The 18,304-nt window shown below is 30.1% G+C and overlaps 2 protein-coding genes across 4 annotated transcripts in view; one reads left to right on the top strand and one right to left on the bottom strand.

Annotated features, from left to right (window-relative positions):
* The window catches only part of LOC148937843 (uncharacterized), a 60,022-nt gene that overhangs the window by 8,002 nt on the left and 33,716 nt on the right, over window positions 1-18,304 (bottom strand). The gene's annotated exons all lie outside the window — the stretch shown is intronic.
* Window positions 1,106-15,012, top strand: LOC105424481 (alpha-glucosidase-like). 3 transcript variants are annotated; one of them, XM_089085631.1, is made up of 9 exons: window positions 1,106-3,583; window positions 7,916-8,083; window positions 8,656-8,993; window positions 9,692-9,817; window positions 12,033-12,446; window positions 12,947-13,202; window positions 14,008-14,203; window positions 14,360-14,500; window positions 14,667-15,012. In XM_089085631.1, exons 1-9 carry the CDS (start codon window positions 3,574-3,576, stop codon window positions 14,728-14,730), a joined length of 1,713 nt encoding a protein of 570 aa, XP_088941757.1. In that variant the 5' UTR covers window positions 1,106-3,573; the 3' UTR covers window positions 14,731-15,012. The 3 variants fall into 3 exon arrangements, with proteins under 3 accessions (XP_088941757.1, XP_088941758.1, XP_088941759.1); XM_089085632.1 differs by having other exon boundaries at window positions 1,106-5,459; XM_089085633.1 differs by lacking the exon at window positions 1,106-3,583 and adding an exon at window positions 5,993-7,402.

Here is an 18,304-nt window from a genome sequence, read left to right as displayed (position 1 = left end):
TGACCATACACACGTAATTAATGATACATAGAATAATTGTGAATGTCACAAATGTTCGAGGAAAGTAATAGCTCGAAAATTAGCTTGGACAAGTTGCTTGTTATCTTCTTATTGACTTAAAGTGGCGAGTACATCTTTCTGGAGCGTCAGCGAGGCGTCTCACTAATGACAAGAGAAATTCGAGATATACAGTTTAAAATTAATAAATAACTCGCGAATCTTGTTTTGTGTAGCATAGATAGGTAAATGATTATATTTTAGATATATGTGCAAGCTATTTGATAATCATAATTACAATGGCAACCTTCTCGATACGAAATATAAAATTTATGCATAAATTTTCGATCAACTTTCGACAAAAATAACGATGCTGATATAAATATGTGGAAAATAATTCTTGATGAGAAGATTGTTTATTTTGGTATATTTTTGCATAATTATTAAACTAGTCTAGAAAACTAATCATCCATGACTCGTTCTAGCTATCCTCCGGCTATTATTCCAGAGAATTTTTTCAATCTCAATACTCTAGAAACGCAATATCATTGAATAATCCTCTCGTAAAATCGCATATTAAGGACATAAACTTGAAATGATATCGCATTTATATAAAGAATCTTTTAAGTTTTTAAATATTCTTTTTATTACAATAACACATAAACTATTATATTTTGGTATTGTGTAATTGTCACAATATATATGCATATACTATAAATAGATTTATAATTCTACAATTCTAAATTGCCTTCTACAAAAAACTTATCGACTTATCGAATTTTTAGAGAAAACGACATGTTTTTGTTAAAATACATCTATGATTTAGATGATTTTCTTCAATATGTTTATTCCTTATATTGGCTGAAAAAAATCGATATTGATATACATATAATGGAAATTCTATTTCTCTTAAATACAAAATAATAAACAAATGGATCCAAGTATGGATAACTTCATTTTTGATTTGTGAAATTCTAGATATTACGGAAAAGAGCGAGATATTTCACAAAATTAGCGTAATTCTCTCATTATTGTAGAAAAAAAAAAAACATTTTTGTTGGAAGTTCTCTCATGACAAGTATATTTCATAAATATGCCTCTCCCCAATATCAGACCACGAGTACAGAAAACGTATAGTAAAAAGAAAATAATTAACTCCAACGCATAAATTTTTTCATTAACTTAATGAATTATGATTATCGCAGTGTTGTGTACGTATCGCGCAATTTATTTTATAAAAATGTATTTATGTATATGAACAATGAAAATTATAATTTACAAAATATCGCTCGCTAATATCATTTAATAATATGTGACAAGCATATAATTATTTATGAAATAAATACAGCGTATGCAAGCGTAAAGCGACAATAAAGGAGACGACGTCGATCAATGCGTTATATGATAAATAATACCGCACTATTTAAACAGCAATTTATCATAGCTATTTTCTGCTAACTAAATTATTAAGTATATGTCGTTTCAATATCCAAATTTTTCTGATAATATTTTATGCTCGTATACATTAATTAAAAAAATGTAAATTACATTGTAGTTAAATATTTCTTGAAAGCTTGAAAGCTTTTTATCTCGAAAAATGGAATATTCAGTATCAAAGATCGAAAATATCTAACTCTTTTGAAAAAGCTTATCTCATTCCGACATAACTTAGTTGCGTGACAGGAAAGATGAAAAAGGTTTCTTTCCTACGATTCGATTTTCATACGCTAAAGAGAACACCAGAAATATGCTGCCGTTCTTCTTGTCCATATAAAAAACTTTCCGGAAAATATATTTATAAATTTGACTTTTTAAGACATCTATTAAGGGGATGCTAAACTTGTCTGTATTACCGATAAAACAATCATATCAATAAGTTTTATATAACTCTCATTTTTTATTAACTTTATAAATCTGGAAATCCTTTTTCAAGTTTTTCACAATTCAAGTTTTTATGCATTAATACGTGCTTAGCATATGAATTTCGTATCAAGAACGAGAAAAAATTTTAAAATTTAGATCTTTTTTACCATTTGGTACCTTAAAATGGCGTCCAAAGCTGTCAAGTCGCGTAAATATTTGCTTTATATGAAATTTTTACAGCCTGTACTTACAAAACTGATATTGCTAGACTAGAAGGGTACATAAAGAAGCAACGTTGAGTTCTTAAAATTAGACTTAGACATTTATTACGATCAAGGGAGTATCACAAAAATTTGTTCAATGTGTATCATGTGTGTACAGAAATGTGTGTATGAGTGTATGTATGTATATATACATAAATGTATCTATGTATGTGTATATGTGTGAACGTTTTCGTCGGAGTTCGCTCGTCAATTCAGCATCCCCTTAAAGTCAGTTTTAAAGATGAAAACTATTTCGACGTGAATATTGAATACTGAACTGTAGATGTCTAATTCTATTGAAAAATTCATAATAGCGAATGTATTATACGATAATGCACTTATCGGTCATTGTAGAAGCTTAATTTAATTAATAAAGTGAATGAGATAAGGCAGAAAGTCTCTCCCTTCCAATATCTATTGTCCGTAAAAAATGTTCAACTTAAAAATTTTACTTAAAGAATAGTTTTAATTGCTATTATCGCGTAGTAATATCAATTGCCATTAACGAGTTAATACTTGTAATTAATTCGCTTATTTTATTGAAGGTGAATAAAAATTTGCTTATTCTGAATATCAGATTGCTTTTTGAAATATTTTGTCTGACATTTGCAAGATACTTATCCAATTGCCTTTAGCAATATTAATCTTAATTAATACAGATATTATAACTATAATTTATTATAATAATTAAGGATTACAAAAAGAAATAAAAAAAATTTATTATTATTATATAACATGGCAAAAAATTTAAGCTTTTATCGATCCGAAGACCTTTCTATTAAAAATTTTTTGTGCATTTTTATAATTATTACTATTGCATAAAATCTAATGGGAATCTTTCAGTTTCACAGATTCACGGTTCAGTTTGTCGATTTTATTGATTCACTCGAAAATGCTAGTTTTACATCGTCAAGTTCGTGACTAGAACGTGATCGGAATCGAACAGAATTGCATAAAACTCGAAAATTCGGATGTTCTTGGTTTTGTCGACAAATAAAAATAAAAGATAAAAGAAAAGTATAGTCGCGTTATTTACAATTTGACAGTGTATCATATCCCGAAAGACGCGCATACCTCGGTTATTGATTACTGAGAACTTCCTGCGAGAGAGAACACACCCCTACATCCCTAGTCTTCGTATGTCTGGCAAAGAGTTTAACTCGAATACGATCTGTTCGTCAGACCTTGCCCTTTCGTATTGTTTCGTTTTTCATTCCTTTCATCGCTCACCACACACATAGTGTGTATGTGTGTGTGTGTGTGTGTGTGTGTGTGTGTGTGTGTATGTGTGTGGTGAGCGATGTGATGTTCGTAGAAATTATACCAACGCACTAAATATAGCGACATTCGGGAAATCTGATTTCCAATCATGGTTGCTGAATACAAACCAGACGTATGCAGAAACGCATTATGCATTTTGTGCTTGTCTGCAGTATAACAGGCACTGATTATGGTCATAGGTGAATTCAGTCTTGCCTTCGAAAACGAGCTATGCTCGATACCGCGTATTTGCATCTCTGAATAATGCAAACTCTTAACGTCGTTTTCTATTAGACTGTCAGAAGAAATATATCGCGTATATGTGCATTAATTGCACATATATGCATTTCTGCGTAATATCTTTTCGATTACATGGAATTAATCTGGCGTATTCATTTGTCAATCCTGTTTAATCCCAGAGAACGAGGATAATACCGCTTTTTCTCTTTCTCTCTCTTTTAAATAAAAAACTCAAGTTTGTTGAGTTAGTTTATATTATTTATAGGAAATACAAACATATTCAAACGTTAATTTATTTGTTCTTATTGAAGACTTGTAATCATCTTTATTGGAGATTAAAAATCTTTTAACTGAAACAAATGACTCAAATTATATTTCAGATCATTGAATCATTTCAGCCAGTTGTCTCTTTTTATTACAAAATGAATCTACGGATATCATAAATCTTTGGATTTGTATTCACAGTCCGTTCTTATTTTAAAACTGTCTTAAATAATATCTTAAGACGATAGTACAGTTCAGTAATTAGTTGATGGTATTTAAGTACGTACGTCTCACTAAACAATTTTACAGTGGCGTGAAATTAGAGACGGCGAAAATAGAGACGTTAGCCAATTTCTGAAAAAATCTCAGCTGTGTTTCACCGCCGCGACAAACGGAGACGCGCGCTTTTAAGAATCCGTTATTAAAGTCAATTCGGGAAGCATTCCGTAAAGCAAGTGATGGCATCGGCCATCACTTCCGAGGGAGATGATTATGAGATTAAATCGGTGATAAAATGCAACGGTTCGACTCCGCGCGGACTGGATATCATAAGTAGATAGATCCGCGCGTCAATAATCCGCACTTTTTGATTCGATTCGATTTTCAATCTGAAATATAAGAAACCGGCAATTATGAATGCCGGAATGCCTATATAATTTCATTGTTCGTTATCCGATTAATATACATTATAACATGCAACACAATACGCGATACATTTTTAATATATTTATTAATATTTAATTAAATGAAGAGCAATTTGAGAGCATTTTCCGAGAGTTATATAAAACATCGCGCAAATGTTTTTAGGTCACAAGATTGAATTTCTGTTTATTTCTCTCTATTCTAGCCACGTTCGCGTAACGCAACAACAAAAAGGAAATGATTTCTATTTTATCTGCCGTATGCACCTTTGTTACATTTTTAAACAAGAAATAAAAATATATTAGAATAACGATATTATTAGTAAGTTTTAACAAATTACAAGTATTATATTCGCAGAAATATATATTTTTTAGTACAAATTATATAATACTCTGCGATATAAGTTATATGATTTTTATAGATAGAAATAATTCTTGAAGCATATAAACCGTTACTTAAAAAAAACTAAAATGCAATAAAATTAAAGTATGTTATAAAGTAAATATCATAAAACGTAAACGATTTTGATTTACACTCTATATACAATATTATCTTAAAAAAATATGAGTATCAATTTAAAAGTATCTTTTTTATTCTCTATTTTCTCTCTTCTTAAATATTACGTGAAGACTGACACAACGAAAGAAAATGGATATTTTCGCATTTAAAATATTATACAAATTTCATCATAAAATTGTATATTATTTTTATGTAATGTAAACATGTCAATTTTCCTTTTAATTTCCTTTTCATTAAGTTGATTTTGTTGTAACGGTACGTCCCTACGCGGTCGGATTTGTGTGCGGTGCGGATGTGGGGCGTAGGTCGGGAGTTCGGAAGTGCTCGTCGGATACCGAGGTTCGATTTACAGAAGAATCCGTGATACTTGAGTTTGATTAAAAAAAATAAATTAACAATTTATTTTAATAGGTGAGATTTAATATTACAAGGTATTAGCATAGGTCGCTTGTTGTCAGTGACGTGACGTCGTTTGCATATGATCGGTTTACAATTCGTGAGTTTACAATTCGTGACGCAGTCGGATATCGAATGCGTACGCGATATAGCGCGTGGGTCTGAGACGCAGCGCGTTGCTAGGCAACCGGGCCCGCGTGTTGCCGAGCGTTAGGACGCATGGGTCTGAGACGCAGCGCGTTGCTAGGCAACCCTAGACGCTTTCGCGACACGTGTTTTCGAGAGAAAAGTCCGAGAACATTCCGACTTTTCGTGCACAAGGAAGCAAGAAAACTGAGAGCTTCTTGCGAGAAATGAAAAGCTCGAGAACATTTCCGACTTTTCGGATAGGAGGAAACGAAAATACTGCGAATACGCGCTCGGTATTCCGCAGAAGAAAAGTCCGAGAACATTCCGATTTTCCGGAAAGAAGGAAGAGAAGAATACTGAGAACGCTCGGTATTACCCTCGTATCGGTCGGATCGGATCAGAGTTTCGGACGGATCGCGGATGGTCGAACGGGGCTGGGGGTCGTTTTTTGCAAAATTCGCTGGGTTTATATATCTAATTTTGCGCTTACGTATCAACACGCAATTTGTTAAATTGTTATTTAACCAAACAGCTGATCTGTCACGCCGTTGGCGCGTGACTTATCAGTGGCGCGCGCGTGTCGTTCGGTCGCAGTCGGGATGTTTGGACAGCCCCGGACGGTGGGCCGCATAACGTGCGTCAAAAACGCTCCGTTATATCATTAACAATAATCACTTATGTAACGTGCATTATCATTCTTTAAATATTATCGCTAATTAAATTTTTATTGAGAACTGTTTTATTGAGACCAGAGAAATATCGCGAGAAATCATTTTTGATAAATTTTCTTTCATTACATCATTATATGGCGACGTATAATATTTCGTAATAAAATTTTTCGATAATCATTATTTATAAAATTTAAATTCACTTCTAATTGTATCAATTTTGATGTCACGAACATTGTGCCCCTTAACAAATTAAGAGATATATTACTTTGATAAATAAACAAGCTCAAAACCATTCATAATTCATACGTAGGATTCACGAAAACAAATCTCATCAAAAATAATTTCGTTTATCAAGACAAAGCATCTAATTAATCTTATTGATGTAATATCGATATTAATTTTAATTTTAAAAAATATTAATTTTTATATTAATTTTTATTAATCAATATCAAATTGATGTTAATATATTACCAACACTTGACACGCGCACGCACACACACACACACACACACACACACACACACACACACACACACACACACACACACACACACACAATAAATTTTTTTAAAATAAATGTAAAATATATCTCTATGTCAGTGTTTTTAGAACTCATCATCAGTTATATGCATGAAACTTTACTCGATCGTAATTATCGTAATATGATGTAAAAGAAGGGAGAGTTATTTATTCTTCAATAGAAGAATCAAATATTCATCCAAAAAGTTTCTATTCAATTCAAAGATAAACATTTCTATCTGTAAATTATTAGAAAGTGCATATAATTATATAAATAATTTAATGTTATAAATTTTGCAAACTTTGATACCAAGTAACAAAATTAGTCTCAAAATTTCAAATAGATGTACTTATGTATGCTTTGTATTAATGCTTTGTATTAATGCTTTGTATAAATATATTAATATTTATATTTTATGTATGTTTTGTATATATATATTTATCTTTATTTCGCGATTCAATATTTGAGATATAATGAAAGAAATGTTTATACAGATGTATCACAGTTTACACAATATATCGTAAAATTGTGTTCGTCAGATATTATATGTATACACGTATTGTGTGTGTGTGTTATACAATATATACGATCACGATTTCAATCTAGTAAGTAGTTCAATCTAGATAGTATTCCTGAAGGTAAAAAATATATATTTATATCAAACTTTAAGTTTTCGTTTATGCTTTTTGAAAAAATATTTTTAAAATAATTTTGTTAATTATATAATTTTACGACATTGTTGACACAAACATACACAAATAATACAAATTAAAAAGCTTTACGAGATATTATATATTTAGTAATAAAATGTTTATCTCAGAAGTCATTATCATTTAGAAATGTGTGATTTATTATTAAACTATACTTGTATAACATTATTAAAAAATTAATAAAAATTAATAAATCTTTGTATTTACGTATCTAACATTTTGGTCATTATATTGAAAAAATTGATTTCTTTCAAAATTCATAGTTATCTCTTAAATTTTTCCAACAATTCTGACGTTAAACCTCTATTCTTCATCTCCTATCGTTTTTGAAGCAAATTGCGATTAATGTAATTCATATAGAAAACTATTTTTAATGCAAACATTATTATACATATTTATTTATGTCATCGTATAATTAATCTTTTATCATTTACTTTTAAGGCCAAACAAAGATGAAGATTATAATAACGCTTATTGCGGTATTATTAGCGTCAAATCTTGGTTATAGTAAACCTAATAAACAAAAATGGTGGAAATCAATGTCCCTTTATCAAATTTATCCCAGAAGTTTCATGGATAGCGATGGTGATGGTGTCGGAGATCTTAAAGGTACACTTTTTTATTCGTAATAAAATCTTAGAAACAGTATTACTATAATTTCAATAATATTAAATACAATCATAAAGTTAATACAATCATAAAGTTATATATATCATTCTTAATAATAAAATCACAGTATTTTAAAAATCAACAATATTAAATAAATCGTTATATTTTTTCGCTTCATTAATATTGTTATTATAGTTATATAATTATATGATTTATTATAAAGATATTTAAAAAATATTAAAAAATTTATAAAATTAGGATTTTCAATTCTAACAATAAATTCTTTGATAAATGCGCAATAAATTTAAAACATTTTGATAATCATCAAATTAATTTTTCCTTTCCATTGAATATTTTAAAGCAAATCAATTTGTTTTAAGTTTTTCATATTTGATATTGATTGCAATGGCATTGATTTGGTGGCAATTTAAGTTATAAAAAATAAACTTTCTGAAAAAAAAGTTTATTTGGAATTTAATGTACATCTATCTATACATTTAATTGTACACTAAAATGCAAGCAAGAAAAGTTTCGTAAAGAATAAAATTGGAAAGTAATTCGTCTTTTGACAGGTATCAAAAGCAATTTAAAACATCTCATTAACTCGAATATCGATGCTTTTTGGTTATCTCCGATTTATCCCAGTCCAATGAAGGACTTTGGCTATGACATTTCTAATTTTATCAATGTCAGTGAAGTATTTGGTACCCTGAAAGACTTTGAAGAGCTCGCGAAAGCTGCGCATGCCGCATCAATAAAAATTATCATGGATTTTGTTCCTAACCATTCGTCGGACCAGCACGAATGGTTTCAAAAGAGTTTGCAAAATATAGAACCATATACCAACTATTACGTGTGGCATAAGGGCAAGGTATTGCCGAACGGAACAGTTACAGTGCCGAATAATTGGGTAAGTAATTGAATAATCCAAAACTACGCGTAACGAGGACTGAGGACAGTGATGCAAGAATTATGCTTCACAAATGGCCGACGTTAATAAAGCTGATAAAGTAATACAAATAATTCAAATATGCAAGTTATATTCAATCAACGTCTAAATTTCAAATATCCTCTTTCGAGTACTTTTTCAACGAGATTAAGGCAGGTTTTATATTTCAATTTTGTTACAAGATTGTATATAAGAGAGATATGTTCTACTAGTAGAAAAATTTATCATGTTGCTTACTGTCAAAGAGACTTGAGTCTTGAGAGTCTCTTTGTCGCAAGCGGATGTAAAATAAATATTATAGCGGATAAAAATTAAATATTAACAAGAATGATTAACAAAATTTATATATAACACTTGAAAAATTTATTTCATTACTCGACGAGGATACTGTCGAGGATACTGACAATTTATTATTACAAGACTTTGTGTGTGTGTGTGTGTGTGTGTGTGTGTGTGTGTGTGTGTATGTGTGTAATTTCAGAATTACTATTATATGTATACATAAATATAACATGACACAACCAAAGAGAGCAGTTGTGGTTATTGCAAATATAACATTCTTTCGGAAACCTTAGTATATTTAACGTTTTATATTAGTTTAACCTTAATGATATAACCGGATATAATTAGATAGTTGAGTGATTGAGTTATCTGCATAGATGAGCGTATTTGGCGGATCAGCATGGACCTGGCGTAAAGAACGACAAGCGTATTATCTTCATCAATTTGCGCCGGAGCAGCCTGATCTTAACTATGAAAATGACGAACTAGTTAAGGAAATGCAGGTACGTATGGAAAAGTAATCAAATTGTTCAAAAATTAAATTTCTGTCACCGTTCCATGCAAGATTATTTTGCTAGATTAATTGATTTTAATTAATAAGTTATAATTCCAAATATATTGTATTTTGCAAAATTATAATCTTTATAGCTTTTATGCTATCTAAAAATCATGTAAATTTCCAATTATACTTAAAACACATGGCTTGTCAATGTTTCGTATTCAATAATCTTTGAAATAAAATCCGATAAGTGGTTCGATTGCAGCTCAACATAAAAAAATTATCAATAATTTTATATTCAATTCTCTCGATCAAAACTTGGATCAAAACCGATATCGGATTATCTTGTTATCTCGTTGTCTTGGGTCTAACTACAATAGGAAAGTTGCGTAGGGACGACGGATTACAGTGTGTCGTCGACTATGTCACTAGGGGTGAAAATAAATCCGGACTTGTATACATCGTGCAAGGACATCGCTTTATCCGTCATCGTCGTCGTGCGCGCGACAGATTTTCCGTTCTTCAACGCGCTACGAAATGAAAAGCAAATGCCATTCTGCTGTTTTTCCGGTCTTCTGACAATTTGTTCGATTATTATTGGCATTTTAAAAAAATCACGCGCTGCCGTGATAGAAAACGATTGACGGTATGGTTAATACAATGTCGTATTTTTTCACGCTAAGATAATTAACCCACGAATCAACATTTGTTGAAATATATGAGAATGGATAACTATTTTTCTTGATTTTTCTTAATTGCATTGTGGTCATACAGGAAACGGATATATTTAATTGCTCGTTGCATAAACATGATAAAATTATATTCGTAGAGTGAGTCAGAAAGCGGACACACACACACAATTTTTAAAAGCGTGAACGTTTAAAATATCGCGCGATCAATACATATTAATGCGATTTAACGAGGAAGATGATCGATAATGATCGTCTAACGGTACGATGATACATGTCCAGCGAGCGTGAAGCGAGATAATCACGATCAATTTAACAAACAAAAGTTCGCCGAGCCGGAATAACAACTTTCAAACGAATTATTTGCACATCGCACTTAATTAATTAAAGGCTAAAGGTCAGATATTCCAGTGGCCGTTATGTATTTTTTTTTTCTTTCCCTTTTTTCTTTTTTTTTTTTACATTACAGGTAGAAATGTATAGTACACATAAAAGTTTTGCAAGCATTCATATTCTACGATCAAATCCTGCCCGCGTAATTTGAGAACAGTGAAATGGTGAAATATCCAGCCGTAATACTGAAAGTTGTAAAGTACACTGGTACACGCAATAAAATCCGGATTGGACAAACTATCGTGCAGTGAATAGCGCAGTAAGCTCGCGTGATGCAATCTACAATCATTTTTGGAGGAAGCTTTAAAAACTTGACAAAATTCCAAATCGCGAAAGATACGCGTTAAATATATTTGTTTATTTCTTTTATTGAGTAATTATTAAAAGACATCTCTTTTTTCCTGTGTATTTGTTTCATTAAAAATATTACATACAAATTTTTTATTAGTATATTTGTTGCTCGTGTACGACAGATGTCACAGTTTCATTCAATTTCTTTTCTTTCACAAGATTGTTCCACAATAACAGGATGCCTCTTTTTATCGTTTAAGCTTCAATTTCTTCAAATTCTTTATGTCACAAAATTTTCTTGAAATATGCCACATCTATAGAGGTGCAAGGTCGGATATAGAACTGAAGAGATAAAAACAACATTATTTTCTTTTGTAAATCCGTATTATTTAAGCAAAAAGATATTGGCCAAACGGGCATGACTATTTCAATTTAATTTCAATTTGATTAGCAATATTATAGCACCATTATAGCCTATCTTTCTTTTTCTCATAAACTTCTCATTCAACTTGATATAAAATCAATCATATAGTATGAATTATTCATATTAATGATATAATCAGGATACTTCTAACACTATTTTATGGTAATTCTAAAGTTTACACCGTTTTGACGACACTTTACGATATACAAATGACAATTCATGTAAATAAAAGCAAAATAATCGTTTCATACTTTGTACGCGAGCTATTGTTTAGATCGAGTGTGTGCCTCGAGGAATATGGCACACAGCCTAGTGATTTAATCCACTTGAAGCTATATATAGATCGAGAAGGTATATAGAGGTATACAGAGCTTCACTCAAGCATAGAACTCTACTCCTCTGCTCTCTATTCCTGCCCTCAGGATGTCCTAAGATTTTGGCTCGACAAGGGGGTGGACGGATTCCGGGTGGACGCGGTGCCACATTTATGTGAGGACATCAGATTCTTGGACGAGCCAGTTACGAGTAATTCAAATCCTAATGACTACGGCTACACGGATAAAATATATACGAAGGATCAGCCGCGTACCTACGAAATAGTCAAAGGATGGCGAGAAGTACTAAACGAGTATCCGGATGAAAAAGTTATAATGATCGAAGCTTATACGAATATGACGATGACGATGAAATATTATAAGTTTGGCGCAAACTTCCCTTTCAATTTTGGTTTGATCACCGAGACAAATCGTAATTCCACAGCAACTGATTTCAAGACGGTGATCGATACATGGATGATGAACATGCCTGTTTCAAATTTAGCAACTGCTAACTGGGTGGTAAGTTAAACAAAAGAAACATGTCATTCAAATCTAGAAATCTAGAAATCTCTCAACCCTTTCAATTCTCAAGTATTATTTGATTAAGATTTTGATGATTTTGACGATTTAATTAAAGTTTTAGTCGTCTATTTCTAATAAGAAAATTACGACATTTTGCATTTAAAATGTGTAACTTACTAACCTTGGATCTTTAAACAAAAGCTTGAAAAATAAAAATGGAACGAAATTGAAATAAACAGTATTTCTCATATATAAAATATTATATATATTTTCTTCTAATCATTAAAATTATTATTATTTCTCATTATATAAATCTTATATTTCACATATTTCAAATCAGCAAATTATACTTTTTTTGGAGCGCATAGCAATTCAAAACGCATATAACTACTTACTATAAATTACATATTTTGATCTCTACTTTTTATTTAAATTAATAACAAATGAAATCAATAATAAAATTTCGCAAAAAAATTACAAAAATTACTTTTTTGCAGGTTGGGAATCATGACAACTCGAGACTGGCTACTCGTTACGGACGACAACGAGCGGAACTTTTAACCATAATGACTCTACTGCTTCCAGGAGTGAGTGTAACTTATAACGGCGAAGAAATCGGCATGGAGGACACGTGGCTCTCGTGGGAAGACACTGTAGATCCGCAAGGTTGCGGTGCTGGCAGAAATAATTATGAGAAACTATCCCGGGATCCTGCTAGATCGCCATTCCAATGGGATAACACCACTTCGGCTGGTACGGATTACTCGAAGAAACTCCTAAAATCACTATATGTCAATCTACCAGTTAGAACTACATCTGTTGAAATATAATTTAAGTTGATTATCTTTTTATGATTAAAACTAATCATAAAAATTTACAGAAGCAGGTTATGAAACTGAACGGCTTGCAATATTTCAAATACTTTCGTTTTCAAAGTAATAGAACATTTGAATCGTTGATAAAAAATATATATCATTTTATCATATGCCTTTTATCAGTCTTTTATGAGTTAATAATATCGAAACAAAAGAATATTTCGTATCGTTATCAATTTTGAAATTTTAACATCGATAAAGCTAAATATTACTTGACTATTAGCTCTCTTAGATTTCTGTTTCAAAAATTGATTAATAATTCATCTGTCAATAAATAGCGAAAAATTTCGCTTATACATATAAGCGGTCACAATAAGAACTGGTTTGTATCAAATGAAGCATGCCGCTTTAATGTCAGTCTCGTGTCATGGCCTACATATTAAGAATCAACGCGACATGTTTGTCATGCGTCACATTTTGAGATTACGAAAAGAAAGTGGGTGAAAAATTCGAGATGAAACAGGTTGCTTATTGATCGCGTTACAACATATTATCGTTGTCACTTTGAATTTACCACTTATACCACTTACAGGCAGAAAAGGCAACATATTTGAAAAACTATCTTACCATTAAACGTAAAAAGCATAATTATTTAATATGCAATATATATATATATATATATATATATATAATTATAAAATTCATCTCTCTCTGCTAAAAATATAATTTATTTATAATTTTAGGATTCTCCACAAATCCGAAGACATGGCTACCAATTAACAAAAACTACTTAACGATTAATTTAGCCGCGCAAAAGAAACAGAAGAATTCTTACTATGCTCTATATAAAAAAATTTCTGCTTTGCGAAAATCACTGGTGGTTAAACGGGGAACTTTAATCACAGAAGTATTGAATCATGACGTTTTCGCTTTTGTCAGGTAGGATAAATATAAATATAATGTATCAGCGTATAATACACTACTATACATATGATTTTTAATATCTAATTTTTCTAATGAGTTAATGTGTACCACTGTGTTTAAAGTTGATTGTTAACAACAAAAATTTCTAAAATAATGTATTTGTTATTACAGGAAACTTGGTAGAAGAGCAATTTATGTAGTATTAAACTTTGGAGAAAAACAAAGAACCGTTGATTTATCGAAGCTTCACAAATTAAGGTTACACAAATTAAAAGTTTATTATACCACTACAAATGTTCATCATCTCATTGGGTGAGTAATTTTAAAGTATATTTTATATATTTATAATTCAAGTACAAAATATCATACATATTATCAATACGATATAACGCTAAAAAATACACATAAGAGATTTCACATGTCTTATTTTTTTACTTTGAATATGTGTTTATGTTATCACTTTCTTTTACATATTTAGAAAAAGAGTCAGAAATATTCATGCCTTGAAAATCCCCGCATCAGGAGGTGTGATACTATACTAGCACCAAATAAAAAGCCATAAAAATGAGCATTCAGACAATTCAATTGTTATGATTCTATATAGGAGGAAATGGAAATATTATATATTCAGCGTTAAAATCATTTTATAATCTCTATATATATCTCGTGTTATCATTTCTAAATTATATTCTATTATATTTCATGTAAAGCTGCTTTTATTTATGTATTACATTTATCTTGAACCTATCTGCAAAAAATAACTATATGATACTATAATAACTGTACAATGTGGATAATGGAATAAATAATAGCTTAGATAACAATGACATATTAGAGGAAATATTGGATGATTTTAAATGATTAAAAAATAAAAGAATGATAAATCTTGAAATCGTAATATCTTCCAAATAACGTAAGTTTCCACTTGTCATATTTCTTATACATAATAAATTTTTTGATTTATATATGTAAAAATAAAATAAAAGCAAAGTTTTAAAAAGTAATACCTTTTTATATCAATGCTTATATCATGTATATGTTTCAAGTTTATTTTTGCGCGCACTTATCATTCATATATAAACATTTGCCACATGCGAAGATTATTCTTATTATTTCCTAACTAATATGAATCCCTGGAGGTTGATTTTACCTGCGTTAGTGCCCTAAAGGGTATAAATTGAGAATTTAATCTCCCGTTTCACTTTCCACAACATTTACCGATATCCATTCTGACAGTTGGATTATATTAGCTATACCTATCGTTGAAACTCTTAGAGCATGTAACATATTCTGGATCCCTGAATTGACCATTATTTTACAAAGAAAATTCCATTGTCTGAATTTTTTCAAGAGAAAAAAAATCTGCCGTTTCTGATCTCTGAAATAAAAGCAACGATCAGATGTAGAATATTTCAAGAATGTACAATTAATTGTAATTTAAATGTAATCATTACTTAGATCGAGAAATATCGATATAAAACTTCTTATTATTAATATTAAATATCTATGTTGTTTACATATAAATTATATATTATTAATCTTATAATTATTCTCTCTCTCTCTCTCTCTCACACACACACACACACACACACACACACACACACACGCGCGCGCGCGCGCGCGCGCGCGCAGAGAGAGAGAGAGAGAGAGAGAGAGAGAGAGAGAGAGAGAGTCCATCAATAAAATTAAAACCTCTTCTTACAAATATAAATCATAATTCAATCTATTCATTTCCTCTTTATTTTTTTATCTTCAAAATTAAAAGTTTATATCTGAATATAAAAAAATCCTGAAATATAAAAAAATGACATAATACAAGCAATAACAATTTACAAATACAGATGTTTTGATCTTTAATACGGTCATCTTCAGTGTATAATAAAATTTCGTTATAACATAATTCATAGATGAAATCGTTCACATAATTGAACTCGGAGTCTGATGCAGATCAAGTGCAATTATTGATTGGTCAGGGGATTGCCGAGAAGTCTTGATCTGTTGATTAACATACCTTGATTTATTGCTTTCGATCAGTTTAAATGAATATTAATTATTAGTCACGCATGATCTTAAGCATACATTTCTCCTCGGAACTCCGAATGTTACTTTGATTATAATTTAAACGATTTAAATTTACATCCATAATCAACTAATGGTTGCTCTTGATCTGCATCAGATTACGAGTTTAATTATGCGATAACGATTTCACGTATGGACAACTGTAAAGCGCTCTTCTTTGTAACAGAATCGATTTTAATTATGTTATAAAGAAATTTTATTATACATTAAAGATGACCATATTAAAGGTCGAAACGTCTATAAATTGTTATTATTTGTATTAGTTATTTTAAATACATTAACAGCCACTTACATCTAGCTTGGCTCGTACAGTCCGGTTTTTTTTTATATTCAGATATTTAATATCTTTCGAATCTTATGATCTTTGAATTTATTTTAAAAGTTTATAGTTATATTTATACGGAAAGGATAGTTTTGCTAAAGTATTTAAAAATTGAGCCAGATACACAGATCTGAAAATTATTTTAAGGTCTGTATCTGATCAAATTTTTAGATATTTTGACAAAATTCTTCTTTCCATGTGGCATTCTGTATAAACTAAGAAATATATAATACTTATTGCCGAGTCATATATCGAATCTTCATTACTCTTATTCCCTCTCTCCTAATCTTCTGTCTTTCTCCTCTCTTCTCTCTCTTTCTCTCTCCTCTACTCTATTGTTCAGCTATTCCTTTATAATTCCTCGTAAAAGCTATCTCTAATCAGAATGATGTCGGTTTATTGATGTATAACGTTGTTGAATTAAGATTTAAATTACAATTATTTTCTACAAAATTCTACATAATTACCTGTGAATAAGATATAATATGTAATTTTCATACAAGTAAAATTTCTCGAAGTTATCGATATAAATTTAATAGAAAACATTTCTTTTTATATTTATGTTTATTTTATAAAATTTACATGACTTTATATTTCGCACTATGTCATTTAGAATTTATTCTAAAATATTATTACGTATTAGCTCCGATTATTCTTGTGATATCATTTTATTTAACAAACATGAGTGTCACACCTATATATACTTGAAGAATAAAGTTATCAAAATAATTAAACAGACAATTAAAGTAACGATTAAATTATTTTAAATAATTATTTAATATAAATATGTATTTATTCAGTTTATAAAAAACAATGCATTAGAAAATGTTTTTTTGCAACAACGTTAAGTATCAAGGGTCTGATAATGTCTCAATGAATTTCATCTACATCTATCTTATGTATCACTGATAATTCTGTATATAAAAGATAAACGCGCAATATCATGAACAAGAGATTACCGTGCAGCGTGGAATTTTCAAAATTTTGTCATGCATTTTATCCAGTGTAATTAAAGCATTCTCCCTCTTTTCAATATAATTAAGCTTTGATATCATACAATAATTAAGCCTCAAGTTACTGTCTTTTTCTTAAAGGAATACTTGCTTGATTAAAGATAGTGACTTAATTAAAGATTGGATCTTCAATTTCCAATAAATGGACTATTAACATAAGTTGTAATTAAATCTCCTCATAGGAGAAGTAAAAAAGTTTACATTAAATAAGAAAACACAGGGATAAAATAAAATTAATGTTGTTATTATACGCAAAACTAATCACTGAAAATTTGAAGAATTACTTCTACAATCTGATCTCGAAACATAAGTAATTAATTGTATAAATAATACTGCAACTGTTGCAACTATATTTTGAATTGTTGTATCAACTATATTTTGAAAGTATGATTGTGCAGTGTTTAAGTTTTTTTTCTGATTCGTCTGTGTTTTTTTTTCCTTTTTTATGGAGTTATCAAAATTTTCAAATCCAATAAAAATTTGAATTTTCTTGATTTCTCAATTTGCATTTCGCTACCGATTTTTAGAAAAATGTCTTGCTGAATTTTATTTACATTCGTAGAATAAGAGATTGTCCATGATTCGCATTAGCAGCGTATTCCAGATAATGTTACCTCTCGAATAACCTGACGATTATCACGCGCTTACGAGATTTTTCCGATCCTATCTCGATAAGGCGTATGCTGACTTTTTTCCAATCTC

This window comes from Pogonomyrmex barbatus, unplaced genomic scaffold, assembly GCF_055798465.1.
Source record: "Pogonomyrmex barbatus isolate J1 unplaced genomic scaffold, ASM5579846v1 scaffold10, whole genome shotgun sequence".
In the NCBI taxonomy this organism is placed as follows: domain Eukaryota; kingdom Metazoa; phylum Arthropoda; class Insecta; order Hymenoptera; family Formicidae; genus Pogonomyrmex; species Pogonomyrmex barbatus.
The sequence above is the reverse complement of the archived record's forward strand: the minus strand, read 5'-3'. Positions and strand labels throughout refer to the sequence as shown.